This window comes from Indicator indicator, chromosome 19 (genome assembly GCF_027791375.1).
Source record: "Indicator indicator isolate 239-I01 chromosome 19, UM_Iind_1.1, whole genome shotgun sequence".
Taxonomy (NCBI): domain Eukaryota; kingdom Metazoa; phylum Chordata; class Aves; order Piciformes; family Indicatoridae; genus Indicator; species Indicator indicator.
The window spans coordinates 18,432,679-18,459,583 of record NC_072028.1 but is presented as its reverse complement, the minus strand read 5'-3'; the positions used below and the strand labels follow the sequence as shown (position 1 = coordinate 18,459,583).

General features: G+C 40.1%; 1 protein-coding gene across 2 annotated transcripts in view; it reads right to left on the bottom strand.

Annotated features, from left to right (window-relative positions):
- Nucleotides 1-11,062, bottom strand: part of NFATC3 (nuclear factor of activated T cells 3) — a 66,542-nt gene extending 55,480 nt beyond the window's left edge. For both annotated transcript variants that reach the window (XM_054389905.1, XM_054389906.1), the window contains exon 1: nucleotides 10,963-11,062. In XM_054389905.1, the coding sequence (XP_054245880.1) occupies nucleotides 10,963-11,062 (100 nt within the window). The remainder of the gene's footprint in view (nucleotides 1-10,962) is intronic.
- Between the last annotated feature and the right edge of the window lie 15,843 nt (nucleotides 11,063-26,905).

Below are 26,905 nucleotides of genomic sequence, written 5' to 3'. Positions count from 1 at the left end.
CAATCACAAAGACGTTGATCAGAGTTCTTGTTGATATGCTACCACGCTAAAGCTCTATAACTGGTCATTCAACTCTAGTTTTCCACTGAAAGCTCTAAGTTCTCCAGAGACATTTCCTACAAGTTTAAGTGCCAACTTAAAAACACAACCCCAAAAAATCCTAAAAAAATACAGCAATGCATTAGGAGCATAATTGACTAGTACGCCACCAAGTATGGTACTAAGTATAACTTGTCAAAACAATTAAGGTAGCAAGAAGGAAAAGGGGAAAGACATCCTTACAGACCAACACAAAAATCAGTAGTGCAAGTTTAAGCTTTCAAAAAAAGATGATTTGCAGCAACTGTCATTTTATGAAGCAGTTCTCCCCTCTTCAGTGATTTTGTGCTGTTTGATGGTCATATCAGATTACTCACAATGGATAAAAATAAATTTTTCTTCTGTCAGTCATGTATGCTAGAGGCAGCTCTGTTATGCTCATCAGAATTTCACTCCTCTTGTGTTAAGTGACAATATTGGTAATATACAAGAAAAACAATCTTCTCAACTGTATGAACTCCTCTGGAGACTTTTTCAAATTCTAGACCAGATGAGGATTAATTATCCTAAATAGAAATGCAGAAAAATAATGAAGTCACACTAGTTTAAGCAAGAAAATAATACAACATTATCAAATATTTACAGCTGACATGGAATAAAATAAGCACATGCTGGCTCTCAAGGTGTTAACTTCATGTTATGTTTTTTTGAGCAGCAACTACTCTCCTTAACCTCCCAAACACACTCACTCACCAAGGGGGAAAGGAAATGACAGGTATTTTTAACCCAGATGATTTTGGCAATCAGCTTTGCAAAGCACTAACACAAACACCTGTATGTGTGTGTGTATATATATATATATATAAAAAAAAAAAATCTGACAGGATGACAAGCTTTAGGACAGGGGAGAAACCAGCAACCAGAGCAGAAACTGCAGGTGTTCTCACTACAAACGTAACATGCAACTAAATCTTTAGGCCACAAGCTGAGATGCACTGAAACTGGGACAGCTGTCTTAGTGTACATGCAGTTTCACCCTGATGTAACAGAATTAGCTTCCACATAGGGAAATAATAACGATGAAATTTTATTCAACTTGTAAGAAAATCAGCCTACATAAGCATGAAAATCAAATGCATCTGCTTCAGCCATAAGCACAGAAAATCATGTACTTCTACTGTACTAGAGTGAGTATCAGTTGAAGTCTTGTCTCTTCCCCCCCCCCCAAATAATTTCTGATAATCTTTCATAGTAGAGTGCTTTGAGATATGCTGATCAAAAGTGATGTATAAATCAGGCAAGGAATCCAGCTTGTAACTAAGGTTCAACAAGAATTAGTCATTCCAAGTTCAGTTACAATAGCAAAAAAAAAAAAAAGAGCAGACAGAAGCACCATGCAGTGTTTGTACCTGTGCCTTCTCCAACTCTCCTGGCATTTCTGGTCAATTACGAAACATGTTCTTAAATGAAAACTTTGAGTATGTAGTTCGGTATTGAAGAACTATGAATTAATACTCATAGCAGGTTAAAGAAAAATATTTGCTTTTTGTTTTAAAAATCTCTAAAACGTACAGGTTTCTCCTTGCTTCCTTTTTCTCTCTGTGGGTATGTCATTCAAGAGCCATGGTATTTTATTGCACAATACCCTGCTAGACAAAACAGAAGCTGTTGCCCTTCAGTCTGATGAAAGCTTCATTTGTCATTCAGTGTTAGAAATTCATCTTAACACTACCCAGTAGTTCAGAGAAATTTAAAAAAACACTATGGCCTTTGCGAAGATTCTTAAAACAACCCAATATACATCCATGGAGCAGTTACTAGCACATAGTACCTATAGCCTGTCACAGCTGTTCTGATGATGAAGCACATTACTCCACATGATTATGTGTTAGAATCTGTGAACAAACTGTAGTCCTGCAATCCCAGAGCATCTGGTGTGTACAGACATGGGAGCTGAGAGAAGACTGAGCACTCCAGAATGGGTGTGATGTGTCTGACACATCACAAGAAAACTGATTGTAAAGAAAAGCAAGGACATTACTCAAATACTGATTGAAGAGAATAAGTGAATTACATGCTTTAATCACCAGCCAAAGATTTATCTACATCCTTGGTACTCAGGCCAGTTTATTATCCACAACCTAACTCTTCCTTTGTGAGGGAAAAACTAATGGACTCCTGCTATTCAAAGTTCTGATTATGCTGTACTTATAAACTGAAATCCTCACCTATCTACATGGATGCCTTTACCACTGATCAACTTCTAACACCAACACCATTGCCGCTAACAACCTGCTGCTTTATACAGACACCTCCAGGTTTACAGTTGTCTCCAGTCCTGAACCCATCACTGAGCAGAACCCAAGTTTCCAAGATCAGAATGTATAAGGAGGGCCATAGCAAATAAAGCAAGACAGGAACATGCAAGAAAATGGGTGTTTTAGTTTACAGGAGGGTATGGTGACAAAGGTCTTTGAGAAGATTGTTAGAAAAGGAATGCAATAAGCTAAGGCAAGAAGTTAAGAGTGGGGAAAGGTTACACAGTAAGGGAGACCAAAATGGGGACATCTCTCGTGTTTATTAAACAGAACATGGCCCAGAGGCTAAGAACAGGTATTGATAGCACCTGAACAAACTAGTTCGAGAACTCTTCACACCTTAGCAAAGTTCCACTGTATTTCTGCAGCTGACCTGCAACATGACAGATGGCAAACCATACCACAGAATGCAATTCTACCATATAGCGATAACTCAGTATTGTTAACATTACAGTTTTTCACCAACGTATTTTATAATACAGCTTTAACGTGGACTTCAGGTGCACAAAACTCAAATGCTTTGTATATCTAAGGTCTGAAATGAGTCAGAATGATAATCTGAAACTTTCCTGTTTTTCCAGCTGTTCACATTAACTCAGAATCAGAAACACCTTGAATTCACTTTGCTGATTGACGTACTAAGCAAAACAAGCAGAAATAGTAATCAAACAGCCAAATGAGAAAGGGGAGCCTGAAGCTGAGCACAAATGTAGTTTGTTCAGCAACTTTCAGAATGATCCCCCAAAACACAAGGGAGACCATATTTTGGCATGCTTCAAAACCGTGCCGCATGCAAGCTCTGAAACCTGCATCCCTTCAGAGTCCTGAACAGTTTGCATTTAATCCAGCAGAAGTGGACGTTTCACTACATACTGTATCTAATCAGCCTAAACGCCTGCCCACAACCAAACAAGCTAGGCAGTTTCACAGACAGTAGCATTTGCTCTCAAAAGCCTAATTTTGACAAATTCCACTGATGAAATACAGAGACACAGAGCTAATTTAAAGAAGCTATGAGAAACAAAACGTTGACAGATTTTCTTGGTGGTTCTTTGGACTAAACCACACATTCTCTTGTGGCCCTGTCACTAAAGTACAGTTATCCTAAGTGACACCATTAAAACCTTCAGTAATCATAGAATCATTTAGGCTGAGTCAAGACCTTTAACATCATTGAGTCCAATCATACAGTTACTCCAGCTCCTCATCACCTTTGTGTTCTTGGTTTAGGGAACAACTACTAGAAAGCATCCAAGGTACACGAGTAGCTATAAATCATTGTAGACATTATTATAGCCCATTATGTAGCCATCAAAAGCAGGAAATCCCTTTCACTAATGGTTAATAAATGCACTGCGACTATGCTATCTTTACAGCATGTTTGTATTTTGGGTTACTCTATGAAACAACTTTAGTTAGAAGGTAACAGTGTGTCCAGTCACAATTCCATTCCCTCTCCAGTATAGTAGAAATGTTGTTTAACCATGAGTTTAAGTTGTCTGGTCTTTTTGTTCTGTTTACCAAAACTATTACAAATAAAATAAAATCTGGGGTTAAAAAAAACAGCATTTCTCTTGGCATTTGTTCCTAAAAAGCAAAGTGAGCAGCCACTAAAACATGAAGACTCTCTTTAAGCAGGTACACAAAAATGAGGTCTGAGCCTCCAGAACGCAGGCAAAAGTATCTTCTCTTCTATCAACACCTATCATCCTTTGTCTGATAAGTAACCATAAGCATTCACTGATATTTAATCAGAAGTATCACATAAAAGCTGAGGTTCAGCTGTTTGGTTAACTCAAGACATGCAGGCCACCGTACAGCCCCAGAGAACCTGCTTGTCAACCAGTGCTACAGTTCTTCAGATTTAAATTCATCTCTCTGCATGACTTTGAACACTTCCACTGTTTTTTAATGTTCTATTTCACCAGTATTTCAGATGAATGCTCACAGATGGGCATACTAAAGGTAGAGGAGAATGTTGGCTTGTTAATAATGCCGCTCCTATCTTGCAATTTTACTTAGCCTTACTGATCGTTTCGCTCATCTTAAATTCCACTGACATCCGAACCCCACATGGCATGCCTGGACAAATGTAAGGACTTGGATGTTGTTTTACAGGCTGGGCTGTCTGCCAAGTCTGCTCCATGCACTTCCCTGACCCAAGACAGCTTTAGACAAAACCTCCTATATTTATGAACAGCCACACTGCTGCTTACTAGTGACTCAGGCCCAATCTGCCTCATTTCTCACTCATTCACAGCCATGTCACTTATTTGGCTACACTTCAGGAAGGATACAATAAACTGCTTAAAGTTGTACAACACAAAAGGAAGAAGATGGTTCGATGTTTTAAGCAGAGGACTACTTTTAAGAAAGTAGTCCTGAAAATTTCCAATTTTCAGAGATATGCAAGATAAAAGCATTAGCACAAATGCTTTTGTATCTTGCCCATCTGCCATATCTTAGCTCTTGGGATTTGTTTTCACTTGTGCTGTGCCCATAATTAAATGAGGGGGAAGGGGGCAGAAGGTGAGGTGGGACCATGAATTCACACACAAAATAAGTAACATTTTCTCAAATGGGATCTTTTTCAAATCCTTGCACTACACAGTGACTCACTACAATAGTGATTTTCAATGCCCTATGTAGTGATCCCAGAACCATATGCCAAACCATAAAAGTTATGGAATTATCTCAGGTGCAGCTACAACTGCTTCACAACAGCACACAACAGTTGGGTATTTTTTGAAGTAGTCTCATCCTGGTCAAGCTTCATCCAAAAGGGCAAGACTGTGGAAAAACCACAACATACTCAAATGTGCCAGCCTCCCAGGACTATGAGATTGATCTGTTACTCTGAATGACCATGCAGGTCTGACTCCACCAATACCAGATTTGACTTTAATATAAGTTTTTCTTTGGTTCTTCCTCAATGTCTCTCTAAGTTATTATGAAGTCACAAGGTTCTTGTCACAGACCCTCTATTTTTGGTCAGATGCAGCTGTTTGGTTTTCTCTCCTCCCCTGAATCAGAAAATTATATAACCACAGTTTATGACTGATTTGCATTGTGTCCCTGCTTGTCAATCTTTCACATGCAGAGATACCACCTTGTAAAATAAAATTATAGTAACTGAGATTCCCTTCAGTGGTGATTCCTATCACAATACATTTAATGCTCAATAACTAATAATTAAACGTTTCTGTTAAAAAGTATGCTTTATGTCTAAGGGAGAAGCTAAAAAATAAATGGGCTCAAGCAACTTGTCCATTCATTCCTTTCTTAAAGGTGCACCAGTTGACCCTGCTCTTAATCTGCATGAGCACTATTTTGTATAGCAAATGGTTACAGACCAGCAGAGACAGCTGGATTTATATGGATGGCTCAAATTATACATAATAACCACAGGGCTACCAACTTGTGCAAAGACTTTCTCTCCTATCCATTTATACAGGAAACTAAATCTAAGTAGAATAAAAAAAGTTTTAAAACATAAAATTTCAGGTGAACCATACAGGTACACAAGGTAGTCTGTCACAGAGACTTCCTAAGATGAGTTTCTCTTACTCAGCTAAGGAAAACAAACTTCATGTCAACTCTGGATCAGAAGTATGTGATGACAAAAAAGAATTTAACCAACAGCAACCCTCAATCAGCTCACACCTCAAGTTCAAAATTATTGCCAGCATCCTTATTTTCCACTCAATCTAATTATGAGACTACTCTTTCCTACCACAACTTGACTGGTTACCTTAATCACCATCTTAGGGAAAAGACAAAAAGTTCAAGCACACTGCAAACTTCTCTAAAGATCTTTGGCAATTTTCTGCTCTCTACCAACAATCCCTGACAATAATACTTGTCACCAATAATCACTAAGATGTAAAAATGAATACCTTGCATATCAGTGATCTAAGTAAAGCTATAACGACTAGTGCTATGGTAGTATTTCAGCACAAATCATTGGTTATAGGAATTTTACTAAGTTAAATTACACATATATAGCACCAGTTTTTGCTACAGAGAACCCAGCCTAGATACTGAAGAAAAATTCAGTGCCTGCCATGGCTTCAGAGCACTCAACACATAGACAGGGGTAACTGCTGAGCAGCCAGAGGAGCTCACAAAGTTCAGATATTGAAACCTCCAAAAGAAAAGGTCAGGTGTTACTTTGACAGTCACTATGGCAAAATGTGTGTTTCAGCCATGATATTTAATAAGAGCCTCAAATCAATAAGCTAATACCTCTAAGTTAGGGGGCAACAACTCAGGAGGAGAACATGAATATAGAGATTTTCAAATAAACTGAAGATTCAATTCCAGATATACTGTCCTTATTCAGAATGAGCCTCCAACTGACAAAGATGTTTTGAAATTCACTAAATTCATTACACAACTGAGATATTTTTTCATACCATACTTTTCAGGAGAACAGTAAGCGAAATTGTGAGATGTATCTGTAAAAAGATTAGTAAATAGCATTACTTAACCAAATATGAAGTGAAAGGAAATATGGAGAACCTCTTTTCAGATTGTTCCATAGTTTCCAAGAATCCAAAACAGATACTTAGAATTAAAGATCCAAGGAGGATACTTTTACCAACACTTTTAGATTTTTTTTTTTTTGGGGGGGGGGAAAGGTGGGAAAGAGCTGAAGGAAGGAATAAATCAAACAAAGGATGGCCACTAATATTGGAAGATAATGAACGATGACTTTTTCCTCATATACTTTACATCCCAAGAAAAAAAGGTGGATGTTAGGATGAAATTCCATATATTACTGTGTTTCACTGGGTAACAAAACCTTAACCCTTCTTTTGTTTTAAGAAGACTTTATCAGAAATAACAGGAACATTTTAGACAGGATTCTGAACAACCATATCAGTAACTCATCTTCCAGAACTTCCTAAATAACTGAGTAAGTAATTTTCTGGACATTTAACAGTTTGTAGCCTCTACTTCTAAGCATACCTATCTGACATATTAACAAAGAATAATTTTGTTACAAAACCAAAAAAGATTCAGAGCTCACAGCTTAGTACTACATACACCAAGATCTTTAAAGGCTCTTACACTGTAAAAACTCATTCCTTAAAACAGAAGGTGAACTCTTAAAATAAGAATTCAGCTAAGGAAGCCATCATAGCAACCTGTCTTTGCGCCCTTTTTGCACTGTCTGGCATCTAAACGGTATACTGCATCCTCAGCATAGTTTTTAACAGTAGTAAGGACATCTTAATGCAGCTTGTTTAATGCTTAAGAAGTTCTAGGCAACTTCCTAAAATTATACTGAAGAGTATTATAAAACTGGGTGGGTGAAGACTATGGGGGCATCATCAGAAAAATATTCAAGTTAAATTCAAGTGTTGTGTATTACATCTCAAAAATCTCTTCACTGAGAAGACCAAACATAGTGGCAGCTCAAAGTAACTGACAGAATTAGTTACAGGACAATCAATTTTTCAGCATGTACAGGATCTGAAGGATACTGGAATTCAAATGCCTACTTAAGCATTTTAAATGCAACCGATACAAGGTGGCAAGATGCAATCAGATGCTGCTGCAACTAACCAAACAGTTCCGCAAGAAAGAGTACACCAAAGAGATTTGGTTCACTTCAGAGTGCTCTATACCATTACCTTTGGGCACTGGAGACCCTAATTATATTGCCAGAGAAAGATGAAGCTCTTTAGTACCTAACACTATACCACCTGTTTTGAGTGCTAAACACGGCAACGTTAAAGAGATTGTTTCTTTCTTGAGACACCAAACTATGAGCAAAAGATTTTCCAGAAGCTGCTTGATACCCAGCTTCCACTTAAAAGCAGCTGAAGAGCTTTTGACAATCTAGTTGGCAACCACTTGAGCAAATTTTTACTTTAGTTCACAGGTTAGGTGAAATGGGCTATCCCTTGGATTAAGTGAAGTATGTTGCAAAGACTGTAGTGTTCATCTAGAGGCTTTTAAGCATCTTTAAACCATCTTTCATGCATTTCCCTCTGTGGCAGAAACTGCAACTTTCCCATCAAGCACTACTGTAGAATGTTAGTCTCAATTCCTGCCACTTAGCACAAAACTATGTTAGTTCTACTGTCCTGCATGCCACTAAAATTATTCTGTATAAGTGATAATCCCTGCTGCTTTAATTTCTCCTACTGTCTTTTTAATATCATAAAAAAAGTAATCTACTGCCTGGGACTAGCATTTCCTTAGTTGTTCAAAAATCAAGTTTATTAAAGGAAATTTAAAAACGGCTCACTTTTTCTTGCCTTTGATTAAAAATACAGTTTGAGATAAAATATATGAATACATATACTTATATATGTACCCATATGAAATAATAAAATCTTCATACCACTACAGTAGTGTCAGCATAAGAGAAAACATTAAGGTACATTTCCATGTTCTTTACACAAGAACCAGACGCGTCTTTCACAAGGATGCCAATCCCAAACTTCTAAAGATATGGCATGAAGTGTGAGAATGTGTTTTCAAGCATTCTCCATCTTCATGGAAAATTTAGTAATTTAATTTAATTTATTACAAATTAAGCAACTTTCCCTGTGACCTGCATGTTTTATTATTCACATACATTAGAAAATAAAATACCTTTAACACTTGCTTTGATGCGCTTTGCAGCAACAACATCACTGCTGTAGGGAGATCTAAGAATTTTTGTTCAGCTAACTCACTTGGACAAGGGGGGAGGGAACAAGTAAGATTTCCAGTATGTGTCCTCTCTTCTATGAAATCCAGCTGTTCTTCCTATATAGAATACATGGACAGAACTAATGGCCAAACTCTGGGGCAATCCTTTTAACAGATTACTTGAAGGCTAGACCTACTCAAGCCCTTTCGCTGAAGGCCACATCTGTGCACAGCAGGCAAGCTCACCTCCAATATTTTACAAAATAAGGAAATTACTGAGCTAAAGATGCAAAATTGCTTATTGAAAGCTACAGCAAACAAGTTCACAGTCTGAATATCAGTTTTAAATCTGCCTGAAAAATAGCTTTAACTTATCAAGCATAAAAATTCTCTGTATTCAGAGTAATATCTGAACTACTTCTTAAGGAATGCTGACAAAGTACAAATATTACAAAAGTGAATTGAGTGCCACTAGCATTTCCAGTTTTATAAGCAACATGTTACCTCATTTTCATCCACCACTGACAGAGGAGCAAAGTTTAGACTACTAGTTTTGTGTGAAAAGAATAGAAACAAAGATGTCAGTTATTTTTGTTGTACTCTGTTAACATTCCCCATTGTTTTCATATGGCACAGTAATGCATTTATTTGGCTACTGGAACTTAGCCCCCGTTCCCAAAAGCACCATCTGCTATTCTACCAAGTTGGAAATAAGCAAAGACAATCTCCCCTCACCTGAAGAAATCTCTAAACTGAATCTCAGCATCAATACAGTTAGAAATTAATAAACTAATCCTAAGTGTTCACAAAGGATGACATACAAGACTGTATGAAACTTTTCATTTCTAATCAACTTATGCAGACAACCCAAGTCACAGAATAAAACAACATGGCTGCATCCTTTAGCCTGGATCCAATCGTGTTTCAGAGTTATCTTATCATCTACCCAGTTAGACTTCAGACAGTGCACTACCAACTAGTACTTATTTCAAGTAGATCAGAAAAAAAGGCATGCAATCATCGAACTCTGGTACACCACACACGGCACAGCTGGCTCTTATTGATTCCTCACATCATCATTTACAAGGAACACTATTTTCTGCAGTTTAAAGAAATACGAGGGGTTTTTAAAGGGATTTTTCAGACTCAAATACTACAAAACCGAATAAAATGGAAGCACTCCGAGGCGCGTGTATGCATCCGTACAAACGGACCGAAAGAGCCGTCAGATCTCAACACAGAGCGTTTTGTTCATCCAGACGCACGTATACGAAGTTTATAGGCGCACACTGGAGTAACGATTATGCTTACATACGGGGAACAGTTAGGTTGAAACTTTTCACGGCAGGAGCCCCAGCCAAGCCTCCAGTGCAACCTCATCAGTATTCTGTTGCTTGCTACCCCATGCAGAATTTGGCGGCTCGCTATACCTCGCCGGGACACCCCAGCCGATCGCCCCCCCCACAGCGAAGGCGAACACAGCCGCGCCCCTCCGTGCGGTACCTGCGCCAGAAGCGACAGCGGAACGCCCGCGGACCAGGGAGACGACCAGGCCCACCAGATCCCAACCGCCCCCCGCCTCGGCAAGAGCCGGGGCCTTTCCCCCTCGAGCCACCGCGCCCTGGCGAAGGCTCCTCCCGCACGACGCGAGTTCTTGGATTTCTTTTCCCAAAGAAAGTTGTAACGGCGGCGAGAGGCCCAATGAGCCCCGGCCCGGCCCTGCTAGCAGCATCACCCCCCCCTCAGATCCCACGTCCCGCGAGCGAGGGTAGGGGAGCTGAGCCCTGAAGCGGCCTGAGGGAGGAGGGTCGGCGCCGCTTCCCGCCCCAGTCTCCCACCTCCCGCGGCGGCGGGGCAGGCGGCAGCACCCCCCTTCCCCGCCTTACTCGGAGGAAAACAGGAAGCCGACACCCCCGTCCCAGCCCCAGCGCGGCGAGAAGGCAACGGAGGAACGCACCTGCAGGCCCCAGCGGCGGCCCGGGGCCGGGCTGCCCGTCCTCCCCGAATATCAGCCTGAAGTCGAACTCGTCGGTGGCGCCGCAGTTTGCCGTAGTCATGAGTTTGGCCGAAGAGGCAAAGTGAGACCCCGTCACCCTGCCGGGCCGCGCCGGGCTCCTGCCGGGCTGCCCTGCCCGCCGCCGCTGCCCCTCAGGGCCGCCTCATAACACCGGATGGCGCCGAGGAGGGAGCGGGAAAGAGGGCGAGCGAAGAAGGGGAGCTCGCGGGCAGGCGGCAGCGCGAGCAGCTGCTCCTGCCCCAGCGCGAGCTCCCGTGCCCGGGCGCCTTCTGTCAGTAAGGGGAGGGGGGAGGGGGAGAAGGCAGAGGGGAGGGCGCCTACTACGGGCCGCTGCTAGCCCCGCCCCGGCTCGCGCGCCTGCCGGCCCTGCCCCCCGCGCCGTGCCCCCGGGCAGAGCCGCCCCCTCGCCGGCGTTTCCCACAGTTGGTCTCGCTCTCACGCCGTGACGTCGGTGGTACCGACGGCGCCTCGTGACTCGCACCGGTGCTGCTGAGAGAGAAGGGACGCCGCGCGGCAGGTCACGTGGCGTCAAGAGCCTGCCCTGCGCCGCTTTCTTCCGCTCCCCACCCCCACCTCGGCGTGCTCGCGCCGCGCGGGCTGCCGGGGGTTGTAGTTGGTTGGCCGGGCGGGCCCCCAATCCGGGGGAGCCAGCTGAGCGGAACGGGGTGGGGTGGCTTCGCGCTGCCACGTGTCCCTCCGCCGTCTAGCAGCAGCTGTGGAACCGTATGCTGTGCGGCGCTTTCCTGCGCCTCGCCTCGCCTCCTCTCGGCGAGGCCACGGGAGCCCACGTCTGAGCCTCTCTACAAGGCGCGGACTGCCGCGAGTGGGAGCAAAGAGTCCCTCCGAGGATGCGGATTTCAGAAACCTCGCCTGTAGATAGGTGCTATTTTTGATTGAGTAGGTTGATGTCAGCTGAGGAATGTGGCTTGGGTAATGAATGTTGGCTGCAGGACTCCGAGCTGTTAGCCACTTACCTTCTAGGCTACTTGGAAACAGTAGCGATGAAGCAACTGTAAGGAGCCAAATTAAAATACTTTCAGCAATGTATGCCATCAATCAAGGGAGCCATGTAGTCATTAGGAAGAGCACAGAAGTTTCAGAATGCTCTGCCTGCACAATAACATACTATCAGTTATTGTTTTGCCTCACATTAAGGTTGAAACACAAATAAAAGAAGGGGGGGGGGAAATAATAATTTAAGTTGCTCTTGCAGCAGAAGCCTGATCCCAGCAGTGGATGGCAGTGTAGAAACTAGCTTGATGTGTCTGGAATTTGAGTCTTAAGAAATCCTGGAATAATTTAATGAAACTGTGACTGGGTGCTGTGAAGTTAGTAAAAGATTAATTCTCAACAGATGTGATCTAGGGAGATTTTAGGTTTGTGCTGAAACTGGGGCATTGACGGGAACTAAGGCTACTTGGCTATAGCTTGTTATGAGATATTTTCAGTTTTCTTGATGTTATGTGCTGTGAAGCTAATATTAACCAGGCATACCATGGTTATGTCTTTTAAACACTAAAGGACCAGGTTTCATTACTTGAAAAATGTACTGAATGAGTGTTAGTGTGTCATGACTTCACAGCCATGTGGAAATCATAGGTTTATCTGTTAATATTGTTAGATTCACGGATTGCATTGGGCTGGAAAGGACCCTCAAAGGTCATCTTGTCCAACCCCCCTGCAGTCAGCAAGGACACCTCCAACTAGATGAGGCTGCCCAATGCCACATCAAGTCTGATCTTGAATGTGTCCATTTGATGGGGCCTCAACTACATCCCTGGGCAGTTTCTTCCAGTATTGTACCGCTCCCATTGTGAAGAACTTTCTCCTTACATCCAGACTAAATGTACCCTGCTCCAGTTTCAAACCATTGCCCCTCATCCTATCACTGCAAGTTCTTCTAAACAGTCTTCCTCAGCCTTCCTGTAGATCCCCTTTAGATATTGAAATGTAGCTATAAGGTCTCCCTGGAGCCCTTCTCCAGGCTGAACAGCCCCAACTGCCTTAGCCTGTCTTCATAGGAGAGGTGCTCCAGCCTTGCACATTATTTTGGTGGCCTCCCTCTGGACATGATCCAGCAGGTCCATGTCTCTCTTGGGGGCCCCAGAGCAGGACATGCCAGGCAGAAGAGAGTGGCAGAATCAGCTCTCTTGACCTACTGGCCATGCTTCTTTTCATAAATAACCAAATCGTTTCTATGCATAGTATTTTTTGTCTGCTGCTGTTTGTCCAAGCAGACATATCATACCCTACCCACTGGTATCTAAATGTTCTCTTTACAGATTGTGAATGAAAGCAAGAACAAGGCAGTTAACCTGAAGGGAACTGGCTACAGTCCAGCAGGCTGTTGTTACAAGAGTTCAGTTAATTCTGTCTATCTGTGCTCTCATATGGAAGATGAGAAAACTATGCTGAAGAAGGCATGCCTAATGAAAAGCTACTTCGTCGACTTGCAATTCTAGTGGAAACAGACAGCATCATATTAAACAAGCCTATGTACAACTTGTGACAGGCATTTGCCCAAGTAAAAAGGGGAAGCTGCTTCTAGTGCCCAGAATACAAAGCAGCTGTGTTCATCTTGTAGTTGATCTTCTAACACACTGTCCTTTCTATTGTCACTTCCCACAGGCCCTCTATTTCTTTGCTTAAAATGTATGAGCAACTACAGCTACTGTTCCCACAATACTTAAACCAAAGGTTGATGCTCTTGTTAGGGTAACCAACTGTGATGGTTTTAAGGCTATACCTTTAATTTCTTCTTCAGAAAGAAGCCCAAACCTTTATAAGCTCAAACCCAGTTGGCTTGTAGCCTCTTTTTACCTCTAAATCCAGGCTCACGTAGCAAGACAAGAAAAGAACATGTAATTGGATTAACCATGGTTAAGAAAAACCTTTGTGTGTTCTTGAATGAAAATAGGTCTATAATGAACAATTCAGTAAAATATACTATGTATAAAATGGCTCTTAGCAACTAATTTTTGTCTGAAAACTTCTGAGTAGTGTTTCACATTTTCAGAGCAGATATATAAGAATTTGTCTTACAGTTAAATAATTGTTGTGTCAGGTTACAGCATGTGAAGTAACCATAGCAGTTTCCTTTTCTGCTACACCAGTAGATTATTCATTATGCATGTCCCTGGAGAAAAATACAACCAAAATTCCCATAAGGGGAAATTAGAACAGCAACAAGTATTTGATCTGTATTCTTTTATAAGATCCTCACAGTGCATTTCTAATGAGTAGGCTAGATTAAAATACGTATATATCTATATTCCATTCTTTTACTATAAACCAAATATTTTCTCCACTGTTTGAGACAGTATGCATTCATCAGTCATAAAATATGCAGGCTATTAGGCAGTGCTTTTAGTCCTACCTACACTTGTCAACTAAAAAGGACTATATATTCTAAAATAAGATATGCTAATTGCTTGTGTCACCTACCTAATAAGAATTTGCAGCATATGTAGAAGGTAAGGTGGCATAGTAAGCAATTTGTATTTTTTACAGTAATCTTCACAAAGCTTTTAACATAAAAATAAGATATATCTGATTTTGAGTTCAGAACTTCCATTTCTTGACAGCAATATCCTTTCTTTTTGGCTTGTCTTCACCATATTTTTCATTTTGCTGTCTCTCTCCTGCTGCACCAAAACGTGCATCCTTTCTGCATTTGAATTTGCAAAAAGAAAAACACCTCCAAGCCCTTTCTATACAGCTAAAGAGTAATTGGGGCGTGACTGAGAGTGAGTTGGCAGAAGCCCTAAAACGACTGACGTGGGCTTACATCAATTTCCAGTGACTTATGTCAGCCTCTGTGCTTGAGGTCCACAGCATGGATGGCTGATTTGGCTTTTGCTTGCTATTAAGAGATGAAACAGTGGCAGTAACAAGGCCAACTTTACTTCACTTGTGGTTTTGTGAGAAGGGGGTACTTTTATTTATTGATTTATTTAGTATGCATAGGTGGTTTCTGTCCTTGCTGCTTTTAGGCTGTGTTATTGCATCCAGATGGGGATATACCTTGATCTGGTCAGAAGCTGGACTTATTGCATGTGCCTTAAGAAGTAAGGAACGCACTTCCTGTGGTATTTGAGTCCTTTCCAAACTGGGGCTATTTTCTAGGCGTGTTGTGACTTTCAGCTCCAAAAACCTGAGGGCTACATTGTGCTGTGTTTTATTTTCCACACATCATCCAATTCTGGATAGCTAGGAATTCTGGATCTGCAGCCACATCCCAGATCTGTATTTGTGTTGGAGTAATAGGGATTCCTCCCCCCTTCCTATGGGCAGCAAATCAAACCCAGCTGTGCAGTTGTAGCCAGGGCAGGCTTTGGAAGAAGCAGGGCCAGGCATTCGTTCCGCATGATTCAATAAACCAAACAGCCTTGAATTAAGAGTATAACACATAAGGTTGTATTTCATGTTCTTGATCTTGTTCCTGTTTGTGGTTGAATCTGGACCCGTTTAGAAGCGACACACACCAGCATGGTACAGAAAGGGCAGATGAGAATGCACAGAGAAAGACTCCTGGAATCAGCAGATAGCATTCCTTGGCTGCATCCATGGTTATTCCTTTTACAGCTGCAATTGGAAAAACCATGAGGGCAAGAAGGGTGATTTTTTGGACCAGCATGAAGGTGCAGTTATACACTTAAAAGTTATTTGCAAATGGCATACAAATAAAATTATCACAGCCCTTGTGTCTCTTACAGCTAACAAGGCACATCCATTTTTTAAGCATGCAGAATGTGGGAGAAGGATACCATTTCAGGAGAGAGGCTATATTCAAAGAGGTTAAATTCGGCAGTCATATAGGGAAGGGGCTTTCATTCTGCACACAAGGCTGTAGGTTATTTATATTTAGTGTCTTGCATCTGGCATTTAAAATAATTTCCATGGGTAATTACCAGTGCCTAGGTGAAACATGAAACTTCTGCTATCAGGGAATTAAAAGGAAAACAAAACCAAAAGTGGCATAGCATTGGGAAGTTTTGTAGGAAAATTAGGACTTGTCCTCATTCAGGCATTAGAATACTTGGTAAAGGAGGGAAGAGTAAAAGGGAGTCATTTGAATGAACTTGGATACACTTTAAGATTTCAGTGAAACTCTGCCATCACCCCCTATGCCATGAGTGTTCATTACAACTGTCCTATCTAGATCTTGTGCTCAGCCCTTGATCAATGGGGCATTTGTAACAGCAAGATTACAGAGGTTAAACTAAAATAAAATAAATAATGCCTACAAGGTGTGTGTTGACAAAAACACACGTACATAAAACCTGAATGAGGTCAGTCTCATTTAACCATTTTACAATCTTCCCCAAGAAGTTTCATCACTCTCCTAAACTTACTGCACTCATATTAGTACACTTTAGTATTTTTTCTTCAATATATTTTTACATTAAACAACCATTACTTTGCTTTCTCGTTTGTTTAACATTCTGCAATGTAAAGCAGACATTACTTCATAAAGTTTGCTGCTACTATACATTTCTATAGTTTTATGGAGCAGGTTGGAATCCTCCCATTTGGAAGTTACAATCAGGTGTGTTAAAAAGACTAGAGGGTCTGGAAATCTGGCACTTAACTGCATGGCTCTCTTCACAGACTTTAAATTCACAGTATTTTGCTCTCAGATCGTCAAGTGGAAGCAAAGGAAAATTGTTTGCCGCATTGTTACTGACACCAATATGTAAGGACACTCCAGGCATGAGTATTTGCTTCTGAAATGATTGCTTTTACAGATACCTTAGAGTCTTCTTACAAAGCCTAAAGTGGTTTGTGAGTGAAATCAGATGGCAATTGAGATTACTACCGGAACAAGAACAAACTCCTTTAATGCACAGTGATGTTTGCATGCTATAAATATTTTCAGAAAATCAAATGATGCTTCATAAAAGCTCTCAGGCTTGGTACAAAGTAGTCTGGTGGCATTTTACTTATTTTTCCATTGTTTTGACTGTTCATTCCCCAGCAGTCCTCTTGTACAGGATTGGGATATACAAAATAGCAGTTCTGTCCCAAGCTTCCAATTTCTTGTAGTTTAATTTTCAGACTTTTTCAAAGTGGCACAAATAACTTACTATTTATGTAGACACAAAACACAGCCTTAGTTTCCCTCTAAAGTGAGGATAACATCACTTCTTTTGTTCCACTTTCCACTTAGATTGCAAATGCTTCTGAGTAAGAACTCTGAAGTCTGGAATCTTTCCTATACATAGTGTTTAAACAGTAGAGCAGCCTGGGTAGATGATTTGGGCTAATATTTCTCTTTCTACTGCTAAAGGAGAAGTATTACACAACTGCTGAAGCAAATTGGAACTCCAATGTCTCAGCCTTTAACTGTTGTATTCTGGGATGTATACATACCATGATACTCCTATGATATGATTTTATTTTGTTCAACTGTAATGCATGTGTAGTGTAAGGTGTGCCAGGGTTTTTTGTATTCTGTATGTATATTTGCTGTCTTTTGATTAACTGAGATAAAACTACAGTGTGCTTCAGTCATACCTCCTTATATACTATAATCTAACAAATGACACATAGCCTTTGCTTCTCAGTAAATTATGGTTTCTTTATCAGTATATTACTTGTCTTCAAGGGTTGCAAAAGAATATTTTCCCTCATTACAGCTTTTCACCATAACTCATAATAATCAGCCAGATGAAAAGTATTACTAATCTTTTCTTGATGTGTATATTCCCAGGCTTCTGTATAAAGTCTGGTGGGCATACTCTTAGTGAGGATTGCTAGCTTTTGAGCAAATCATTCTTTTGCCCTTGACTCAGATCAGACTAAGCTGACACAAAACAATAGGTTCCAGTGCTGCGGAAAACTTCAAAGGCTGCCTGGTAGTTTGCATCTTGGACTTCTACCTTTTGTGCTGTGGAACTGGATCCATTCTGCAGTCCTCAGGCCACATGTGCTCACACCGCTTGCTTCATCTGTGTCTAACGAGCTTTCTGATGCAACATCTCAATTTAGATTTCATTCAGCTGAAGCCTGCTGTAACAGGTGTTGAACATGACTGCCATCCCAGCTGTGGCAGGTGCCTGTGTGCCTGCCTTGCTGTGATCCATTCCAGTATAAAGTCAAACAGGCCAGCCAGGTGGTTTACAGTTATTTTTTCCTTTGCATTGGAACAGAGGCAGTAGTTTTTATTAGCAGCTCTTGCATTTCAGGTTTTCAGTTGACTGTGTTTCTGCTTAGCTTGCTCTCCAGATTGCATGTAAGAGGGTTGTTTCTTTGACAGAGCAAGGGCTGGGAGGTTTAACTACTTGATTTGATCAAAGAATCAATTTTCACTACAGTCAGTCATGTGATGTCATGCTGCTGGTCCTAATCCTTACCTTTCTACTCTAATTCTTTCCCCAAGAATAGCCTTAGCTGCATCCTCTGGCTCCTTGTATGTTAGATTAGATTGGGAAAAAGGTACTGCTGTTTATTACACATTTATGGAAAGCTAAAAAGACAAAATACAGAAAGAAATTAACTGGTTAAATACTATCTCAGTGTTCTTCCAAGCTGAAGAGTGAGCTATTCAATTAATGAAGTGACCTCAGACAGCTCTGGAAGATATTCAGTAAAGGCTCACCCATTTACATGAATTTATTTTGGCTGTATTTGCATATCCTATATATTAATTCACCAGAATACATATAAAGAATCATTTAGCTGTTGATTTGTATTGAACAAAACACTAGTTTCAATAAATGCTCACATAAAATGGATTTTAACATGTATTCAAACTAGAAATCTTATCACAAGGATTCATGTCATCTAGTTAGTGACCAAAACCAAATCATATCATCAGTCCTTTATCAAAAAAGCCACAGGTGTCTGAATATGCACAAATCCTCTGTCTGCAAATGCAAAAATAAAATGCTTGACCTGCTGCTTACTCCTTTGGAAACCAGGGCCTAGTACTCCCATGTGTTAAGAAGAAATCATACCAATAAGCTATAAGAAGGTAACAGTAATAAGCTGAAAAAAAATATTTTTGGATGAAGAAAATAGGTAAGACAAAAGGCTAAACTTGTTAAATTCAACATTATGATATTATTGATCAGTAAATAATTCTGTGAGGTCCTTACCACAGTTAAATAGATTATCTTCCCATTAAAAAATGAAATTTGTCTGAAACAATTGTATAAACCATGACATTAATAGTGAGTCATTAAAATAAAGAATGCATCCATTCTGTAGGATCATACAGACTTTTGAGTGGTCAAAATGTTTTCCCATGTGCTTCACTGCATAATGTCCTTTAGCAGTATTAAAATTGCTTGGGTTTGATAGACTGAAGATACGATTATGCGTACAATAGGTTATGTACCTTTACCACTTGAAATGCAAACCAGGTAAAATTTTAGGTGTTCAAGACTGCAATAATTACTGGGGAAAAAAACCAACAACTATTCATTTTTATTTTTATTTGGTTAGATTTGTTTTAGAGAGAGCATTTGCTGATACCAAAATTCACAATGTATTCATTCATCAGAAAGTAGCCAGCAATTGCAAGATGTGCCATTAGAGAATTGCTCAGCATGCAGGCTACTCTGTCTTCTCATTTACATCTACCTCCTGTCATTGTTAGGAAAAATGTCATAGTAGTTATATCCACCATGGGAATAACAACTGGGAGGCAAAGAATATTAGATAATGGAAATTGGTCACCTCTGTGATAAAGGTAGCTAATATCCACAAATCAAAAGCACTATTAGAGAGAAAGTAGAATGGAAGCCAAAAAATGTACTGTAAAACCTCTCTATTCTATATGTACATATAACCCACAAAGTAGCAGAAACACAGCAAAGTGTTTCGTCCTTGAAAAAATAAGTTCCTTAAACAAAACCATAAGGGAGACAAGGTTTGTAAAAAATGTTGAGTTGACAACACCAAAAAAAAGTGGTAAGCACAAAACCCAATTTAGGTAGCAAATTGTAAACAAACAATTTGCCTTATACTGTGAACTCTGATGAAAACACTTCAGTGATCTCTCCATAGCAGGAAGACTGGCACTTGCCATAATGATACCAGAGATGGAGGTGTCTTTGTTATGTTGGTACCTGTACTCTAACACTGCTAAACAATTGGTTGTAAACAGATTCTGCTCAGAACTGATTTGGTACAGCTTCAACCAATATCCTGAAGATTAAAAGATGCCATATATTTCTGCAAACTATCTTCAAGGCCTTTTCCACAGATCGAAGACTAAAACGAGCCAGAGTTTTAGCAATGACTGCTATGAAACAACTATCTGGATGATAAAATGCGAAACTCCTGAAGATCTACAAAAATCAGAACTAATGCTGCTCAGGGGAGTTGTGGGGTCTTCTTCTCTGGAGGCTTTCAAAACCCGCCTGGATGCATCCCTGTGCGGACTACCCTAGGTGATCCTGCCTTTGGCAGGTGGGTTGGACTCAATTGTCTCTGGAGGTCCCTCCCAACCTCTAACATTCTGTGATTCTGTGAATGCACAGCACAAAGTGTTCTATCAGTGACATAATGAGGTTTTAAAGATATGTTTTTGATAAAGATAATACAATGGAGAAAAAGTCACCGAAAGAAAAAGTTTGATGACCATCTGAGAAAGGAAAAAATAATCAAGAAAACAGGGAGAAAGACATTCCAACTAGGAATTTCCCCAACTATAAGGAAGGAAAACTTGAAGATTATTGTTTTGTCTTTTCAGTTTCCCTTCACCTTATTTTTATAGACTAAAAGCCAAATAAAACATTATCAGAAAGATGGGTAATTTTTCCAGGTAAAATATCTACTGCTATTCTAATGTCTGCTATATCTAATGTCATCTAACTTTTATGCTATTATAAACAAAGAAAATAAGCAAACTGTATGAGAGTTTTAATGTAAACATAGAAAAGGAAGATGTTCTAACAGGGAATACTGTAAAGAGATGAGTAAATGTAGGCACCACTGAGAGTGCCTTCCACAGAATCACAACTAATAAACTAGTGTAAACAGGTGCCACATGTACAGACTCCTGGTCAGTCTTTAGCAGGACTAGGAGGTAGCAGACTGAAATCCAAGCAAGGACAACAAAGGACACACTTTCAAAAGATTGCCATAGTGTCCTGATTGGCTGGGATAGAGTTAAATGTTCCTCCTAGTAGCTGGTATAGTGCTGTGGTTTGGATTGCAGGTGAGAATAATGTTGATAACACCCTGCTGTTGCTAAGCAGTGTTTACACTAAGTCAAGGACTCTTCTCATACCACCCCACCAGCAAGTAGGCTGGGGGCACAAGGAAATGAGAGGGGACATAGCTAGGGCAGCTGACCCAAACTGGCCAAAAGGATATTCCATACCTTATGATGTCAGTCCCAGTACATAAATGGGGGGAAAGTTGACCCTGGGCTGCTGCTCATGAACTGGCTGGGCAGTGGTTGACAAGCACTGTCACTGTAAATGTATATTCGTGGCACGCTAGCTGGTGATAATAGATATCAACCTATTTCCTATTCAAATCAAACCTGCCTCTTTTCTGAGTCTTGTTCAGTCTGAAACCAAATAGTCCAAGACGTCTTCTGAAACATGTAAAGAAAAATATTTTAATCAGGGTGAAGATCCTGAGGAAAAACCCATGTTTTAGCAATAGTGTGCAGAGCACTAACGTGCATTAAGTTCCTCTTAGAGCAGGAAGTTATGGGTTGAAGCAGTTTGAAGGGAAAATACCTCATAAATACAGTTGAAAAAAAGGAATCAACTAATCCATAAACCCACCAAAATGACAAGTTTCTAAATAAAAGGATGGAACTAATTTTTAAAAAATATTTATAAATAAGATAAAATCATAAAATAGAAGGGAGGCCTTCATACTTTCGTGACAATGTCTCCATCACCTTAATAAACCCTTTGCTGAAACAAATGGACTCACAGACAAGAAAAGCAAGGCCTCTGGACTCAGCTACTTAGTTTCCATTTGAATTAAAATATATACATCTTTTCCAGTTTTGCTCAATTAAAAAAGAAGAAACAATCAATCATCCATGTAGTGGTTTCGGCTGGGCAGGGATTCAGCAGGAAGTAGTCAGCAGGACTGTATGTACCCACAATCACTATAATGCATGACTTTTTTAGTATGTAGCAGCATTAAGCTGTCTTGATGGCTTTGACATGCTTTTTGCTCAGCAAAAATATGCTGAAGAGAACAACAGCTGCCCTTCTTGGTGCTCTCCTACAGGCAGACTCTAATCCTCTGGGTTTATACAGTTGTTCAAGAAACATTAAAAGGAAAAGCCTTCTAAAGTGCCAGAGGCACCAAATGGGAAACTACTTGATCTCAGTTTTAGCTATATTAAGAAAAAATGTATTTTAGGCTTTTACCATTTTTACAGTACCACCTTTCAAGCCCAGTCTATATATTAAAGATCCCTATCACAGAACACTATTTTGTATTTGTTATCATAAAGGGAGGGGTGCGTCTGCTCCAGTATGGCCATAAACTGGAAGTCAAGACAGTACATGAATGCTATTTGTCTAGCAGCTTCCAAAGTTGTAAACCCAGTTCAACTGGCTACCAGGCTCTGACTGTACTTAGTACAAAGCAATTGGTATGTACCAGTGAATCAGACAAAAGATCAACCTAAAAATCGTTTCACCACCAGTATTTATATACCTTCAGAGGATTAAAAACAGCCTTACTGGATTTCTTAGGCTTTTTCTCATTGGGAATGCCCTAACAAATTACACTGAGGCTGTTATAAAATTGGTTGTAAAGTTTAAAATTAAGCTTTAAAATTAGAAAACAATTGCAAGCCAAGAAATGTTAAAACTTGAAAGAAATCCAAACTTGTTAAGGCTTAGAACTTCATATAGTATATCTGAGTAAGGTTAACTCTTTCCTATATCACTCCTTTAGCTGGAAAAGAAATTCAATCCATCTTTTAATATGATTTTAATCTGGGATTACAATCTCTTATTATAGTACATGATGTGAAACATTTGGTATTAATGTACAGTGTTTCTGGGGTCAGTAACTTTATGAAATATCTAAAACTCTTAATTAAGTGTAACATCAATTCACTGAGTGAGGCTTCATGTTAGGAAATAGTAGCTATATGTGGTTTATATTGCTAAGAATCACAAATAAGAAAAGATCCTAAAAGGAAAGCAATGGTTGCCAGTAAACTGTAGAAGACCAAAGGTTAAGTCACTCTCAGAACATGAGGTTATGGGTCAAAGTACTTAAGGGGAAAATATCCCAGAAATACATTTCAGAAAATGAACTAATTAACCCATAAAGTCACCAGAATGACAGGTATTTAAACAAAAGGGTAGGAATAATTCTTTTTTGGGAAATCTGCTTCAATATTTATAACATAACTGGCCCAAATATGACTCAAAATTAAAAATTAAAATTAGAGTTGTGTAGGCTTTAAATTCCTTTGTACTTAGTATCTCTGCATTTTTCAGCAGTGGCTTGATTTCTCAAGAATAACAGTATTCCTAAAGGGAAGCTTTTACAATTTTTTTTGCTTCAATTTAGGGTGTATTTCTCTAATACCTTAAGTCAACCTAATTTACAGTTGCCATAGCCTGGCCCTCCACCCTACCCTCAGCTGCTCAGTGATTTGTGCTGATGTGAGCACTGTGCAGCAAGTCAGCTCAGGGATCTGAGCCAGCTAAAAACAAGCTCTCCAAAGAAAGCAACTTTTTGTCTTGGTTCCTTGAACTGGCTCATGGTAGCATGAGTGGCACAAGGGTAGGACCTTAGCTAGCTCAGTTTCATGCACATTTGATAGAAGGTCCTAGAGAACCCCTGGGATCATTGGCTGTCCAACAGTCTCTGGCTAACCATCTTGTTATGAGCCCCAAAGTTCATAGTCTAAGTAGTGACTTCAAATATAATTAGCTTTAGGTTCCACTAATACAAGAGCGAGTAAATGAAACTGATGGAACTTCACTAAATCTGACAAGGGAAGAGTAACATCTTTCAGAAGAATGCCACAAATCATTCAGCATGGCTAATTATAAATTGTTAGCTAGAATCAACTCAATAAAGGTGCAGTGTGATAGCTGCACTGATTTGTTACTTCCCTGTTAGGGAAAGGAGGGTTTCTCCATGTCTTCTCTCATGTGACCCTCAGAGAACTGACTGAACTTACTAAACCGGATGGAAACATCTCACTCACTTTTGCCGTGGTAATTCTCTGCCTGGGGCAGTATCAGGTGGGAATGGACTTACTTTCATTTGGAAGCAGCAGGTTGTTTCAGCTCTGCTCAGCTCGGCTTGCTGCCTTTGCCTGCAAGGCTATGGATGCATGTCCTGGTCTGAGGGCTACAGGGTTCCATAAAGAGGTTACCTCTCCCAGCCACCTACACAGCTCACACAGTGAAGCAGTGAACACTCCCACTTCAGTTACAGTTAAAATAAGCCACGTAGCCCACACAGCTTAAACAGCAGATCTGTCTTCCTTAACTGCCTTTGAAAATCATCATGGCACCTGTATCTTGGTAATAACCTTAGTTTTCCTCAGAAGCAACCCACCTGCCCATGCCCCAGAGAGTTCTTTGAGGTATCTTATGCATGTGTACCGGAGCTCTCTCATTATGCACCTATTTTGCAAGCAGGACACAACAGTAGTGAGAAAGACAGAGCTTTGCATATAGCTGTTCCTCTGTTGTTGTGCCTTCTACAAAAATAAAAAAAAAAAGGCATTTGTACCATACTTAGTTTCAAAAAAATCAAGTACCAATAAGGATGAACCTGCTGTTTCAGATAAATTGTCGATTGCTCGCCTTGTGCCAAAGTGGGGGGGGGGGGGGGGGGGGGGGAAGCCTTAAAACCAGGAGGTATCTGCAGGCTGGATCAAAGAACAATCTGTGGAGAATGAATGCAAGGCAACAAATGCACAATTGCAGGTTTCTGACCTACAAGACTGACAGGAAAAGCCAGTCCCAGTCAGGTATGGTGCAGAAATCACTGGAATCAGTTCAATTTCACTGAACGCCAGAGCACGCTCTCATGCAGGGAACAGAGCCAGACCTGACCCCATTTGCAGGACCTTTGTTGCTGTTTTAAACACATATCCTTACTGCGCCAGATAACAAACCAAAGATGATATTAACTTAGCAATTAAAGAATAATTAGCAAAAGAAGCAGTGCTTTGATCCACACAAGTTAGTCAGCCAGCCATTAATGCTGACTGGGTATATTAAATATAGCTCTTGCTCTAACAACATTTTAATCAACTGGAATAAATAAATTAATTTAGGCTACACAATAAATTAGAGCAGTTAAATCTCAAAATCTTTTCCTTTATTCATTTTTACTTAAAACCAGCAACTTAGACATTTAATATTTACATCTGTTTGTACTTTGAGACTAATAAGAATATAGAGTTAGGCAATACCAGCTTAATGGTTTCTTGCTTCCCTCTGCACCATAGAAGCATGCGATCTGCTCAGCTGTTTCGGCACAGCCAGTTGTGAGACCACCCTGTGAGCCAGACCAAGGAAGCTGACCCAGCTTCATTCTTTATTTGGGGGGAGTGGGGGAGGATTGTTCAAGTCAGATAAGTTCCCTGATCTGATCCACAATGGGGCCCCACAAAAAAGCTGTGTCAGCACAAATGTTCAGGGACAGTGTGGTGGCAGCACTAAGCAATGCAGAGCAAGGATATCCTAAGTTAGTACTGCTGCCAAATGCTTTGTGTCATGAGACAAAAGGGCAGCAGCAGTACTAGTCACTGGGCATGCCTGCAAGGGGCAATAGCTCTAGAGAAACACTCTAATGCAGTGCCATCATACTGATGTTCTTCACAAATGCCAGTGAAAAACCTGTAAACAAGTACATAAATGAACAGATGGCATCTCAGGATAAATGCTGTGAATACATTGCTGTAGAGTCACTTTAGAAGAAAACCCGTGATGAGGCTGATCAATAAATAGTGGAACTTGCAGAAAGTGAGTCTGAAAAGTAAACAAGTTTAATGCAATGATAACTGAAGGGTTAACAAGGGCTACTGATACTACAGGATTTTCTCATTAACCTTAGTTTTACAGATATATTTTGCATTCTGGATCATTACTTCAAGGAATCATTGTCAGAAATAAGTAATACACAGTAGTAAACTATCAGGAAAAATGGACTGAAACTTACTACAAGTAAGAGAGAATCTTTAAAGCACTTAGACAACAATTCATCAAACCATCCCACTCCCTGCAATTCGTACCAGTACCAGAGAACAAACAATGTATTCCCTAGTGATGATTGTTGTTCTAAGCTGTGGCTCTGGTGAATATAGTTTTCAGTCTCAGATATAAGTAGGAGCTACAAAAGGTTAAAAAATGTGGGTATAGTTCAGATAAACATCTAAGAGTTTGGAAATTCATCTGAATGCTTTCTGTCAGAAAAAAATGTGCAGTAAGTCTCGTGAGAAAAAGGCTTATTTGTGATGTTGCTGGCACTTTTATTTCTGTTCTCAGCTGGAATATGATGAGAGTAGTCAACTTCTCACATGGTGTTTTGTCTTCAAGAGTTGTGGGGAAAAAGTTCATTTCTAAAAATAGAAAATCATGGTGAGACTCCTATCCTATGCAAACTGGCTTTTGGTCTTGTTACTAAAAGCGACAAAGGGATGGTAAAGTAAAATTTTTGTGAAAACAGAAAACTTGCATGCAGTTAAAGAAGAAATTGTTGTTTTCATTTTACGAATTAAAAAAGGCCCCACATATTCAAACTTGAAAGACAACTTCTGATTTTCAGTTACATAGCACTAAATCAAAAAATGCCTTGAACTTGAAAAATAACTCTGACAACCATCAAGTTTCTTACAGCAGTGCCTTGAGATGAAGCTGGACTACACACAGCAGTAGGACTAGGGTCTTAGGTATGGATGGAATAAATTGTGCAC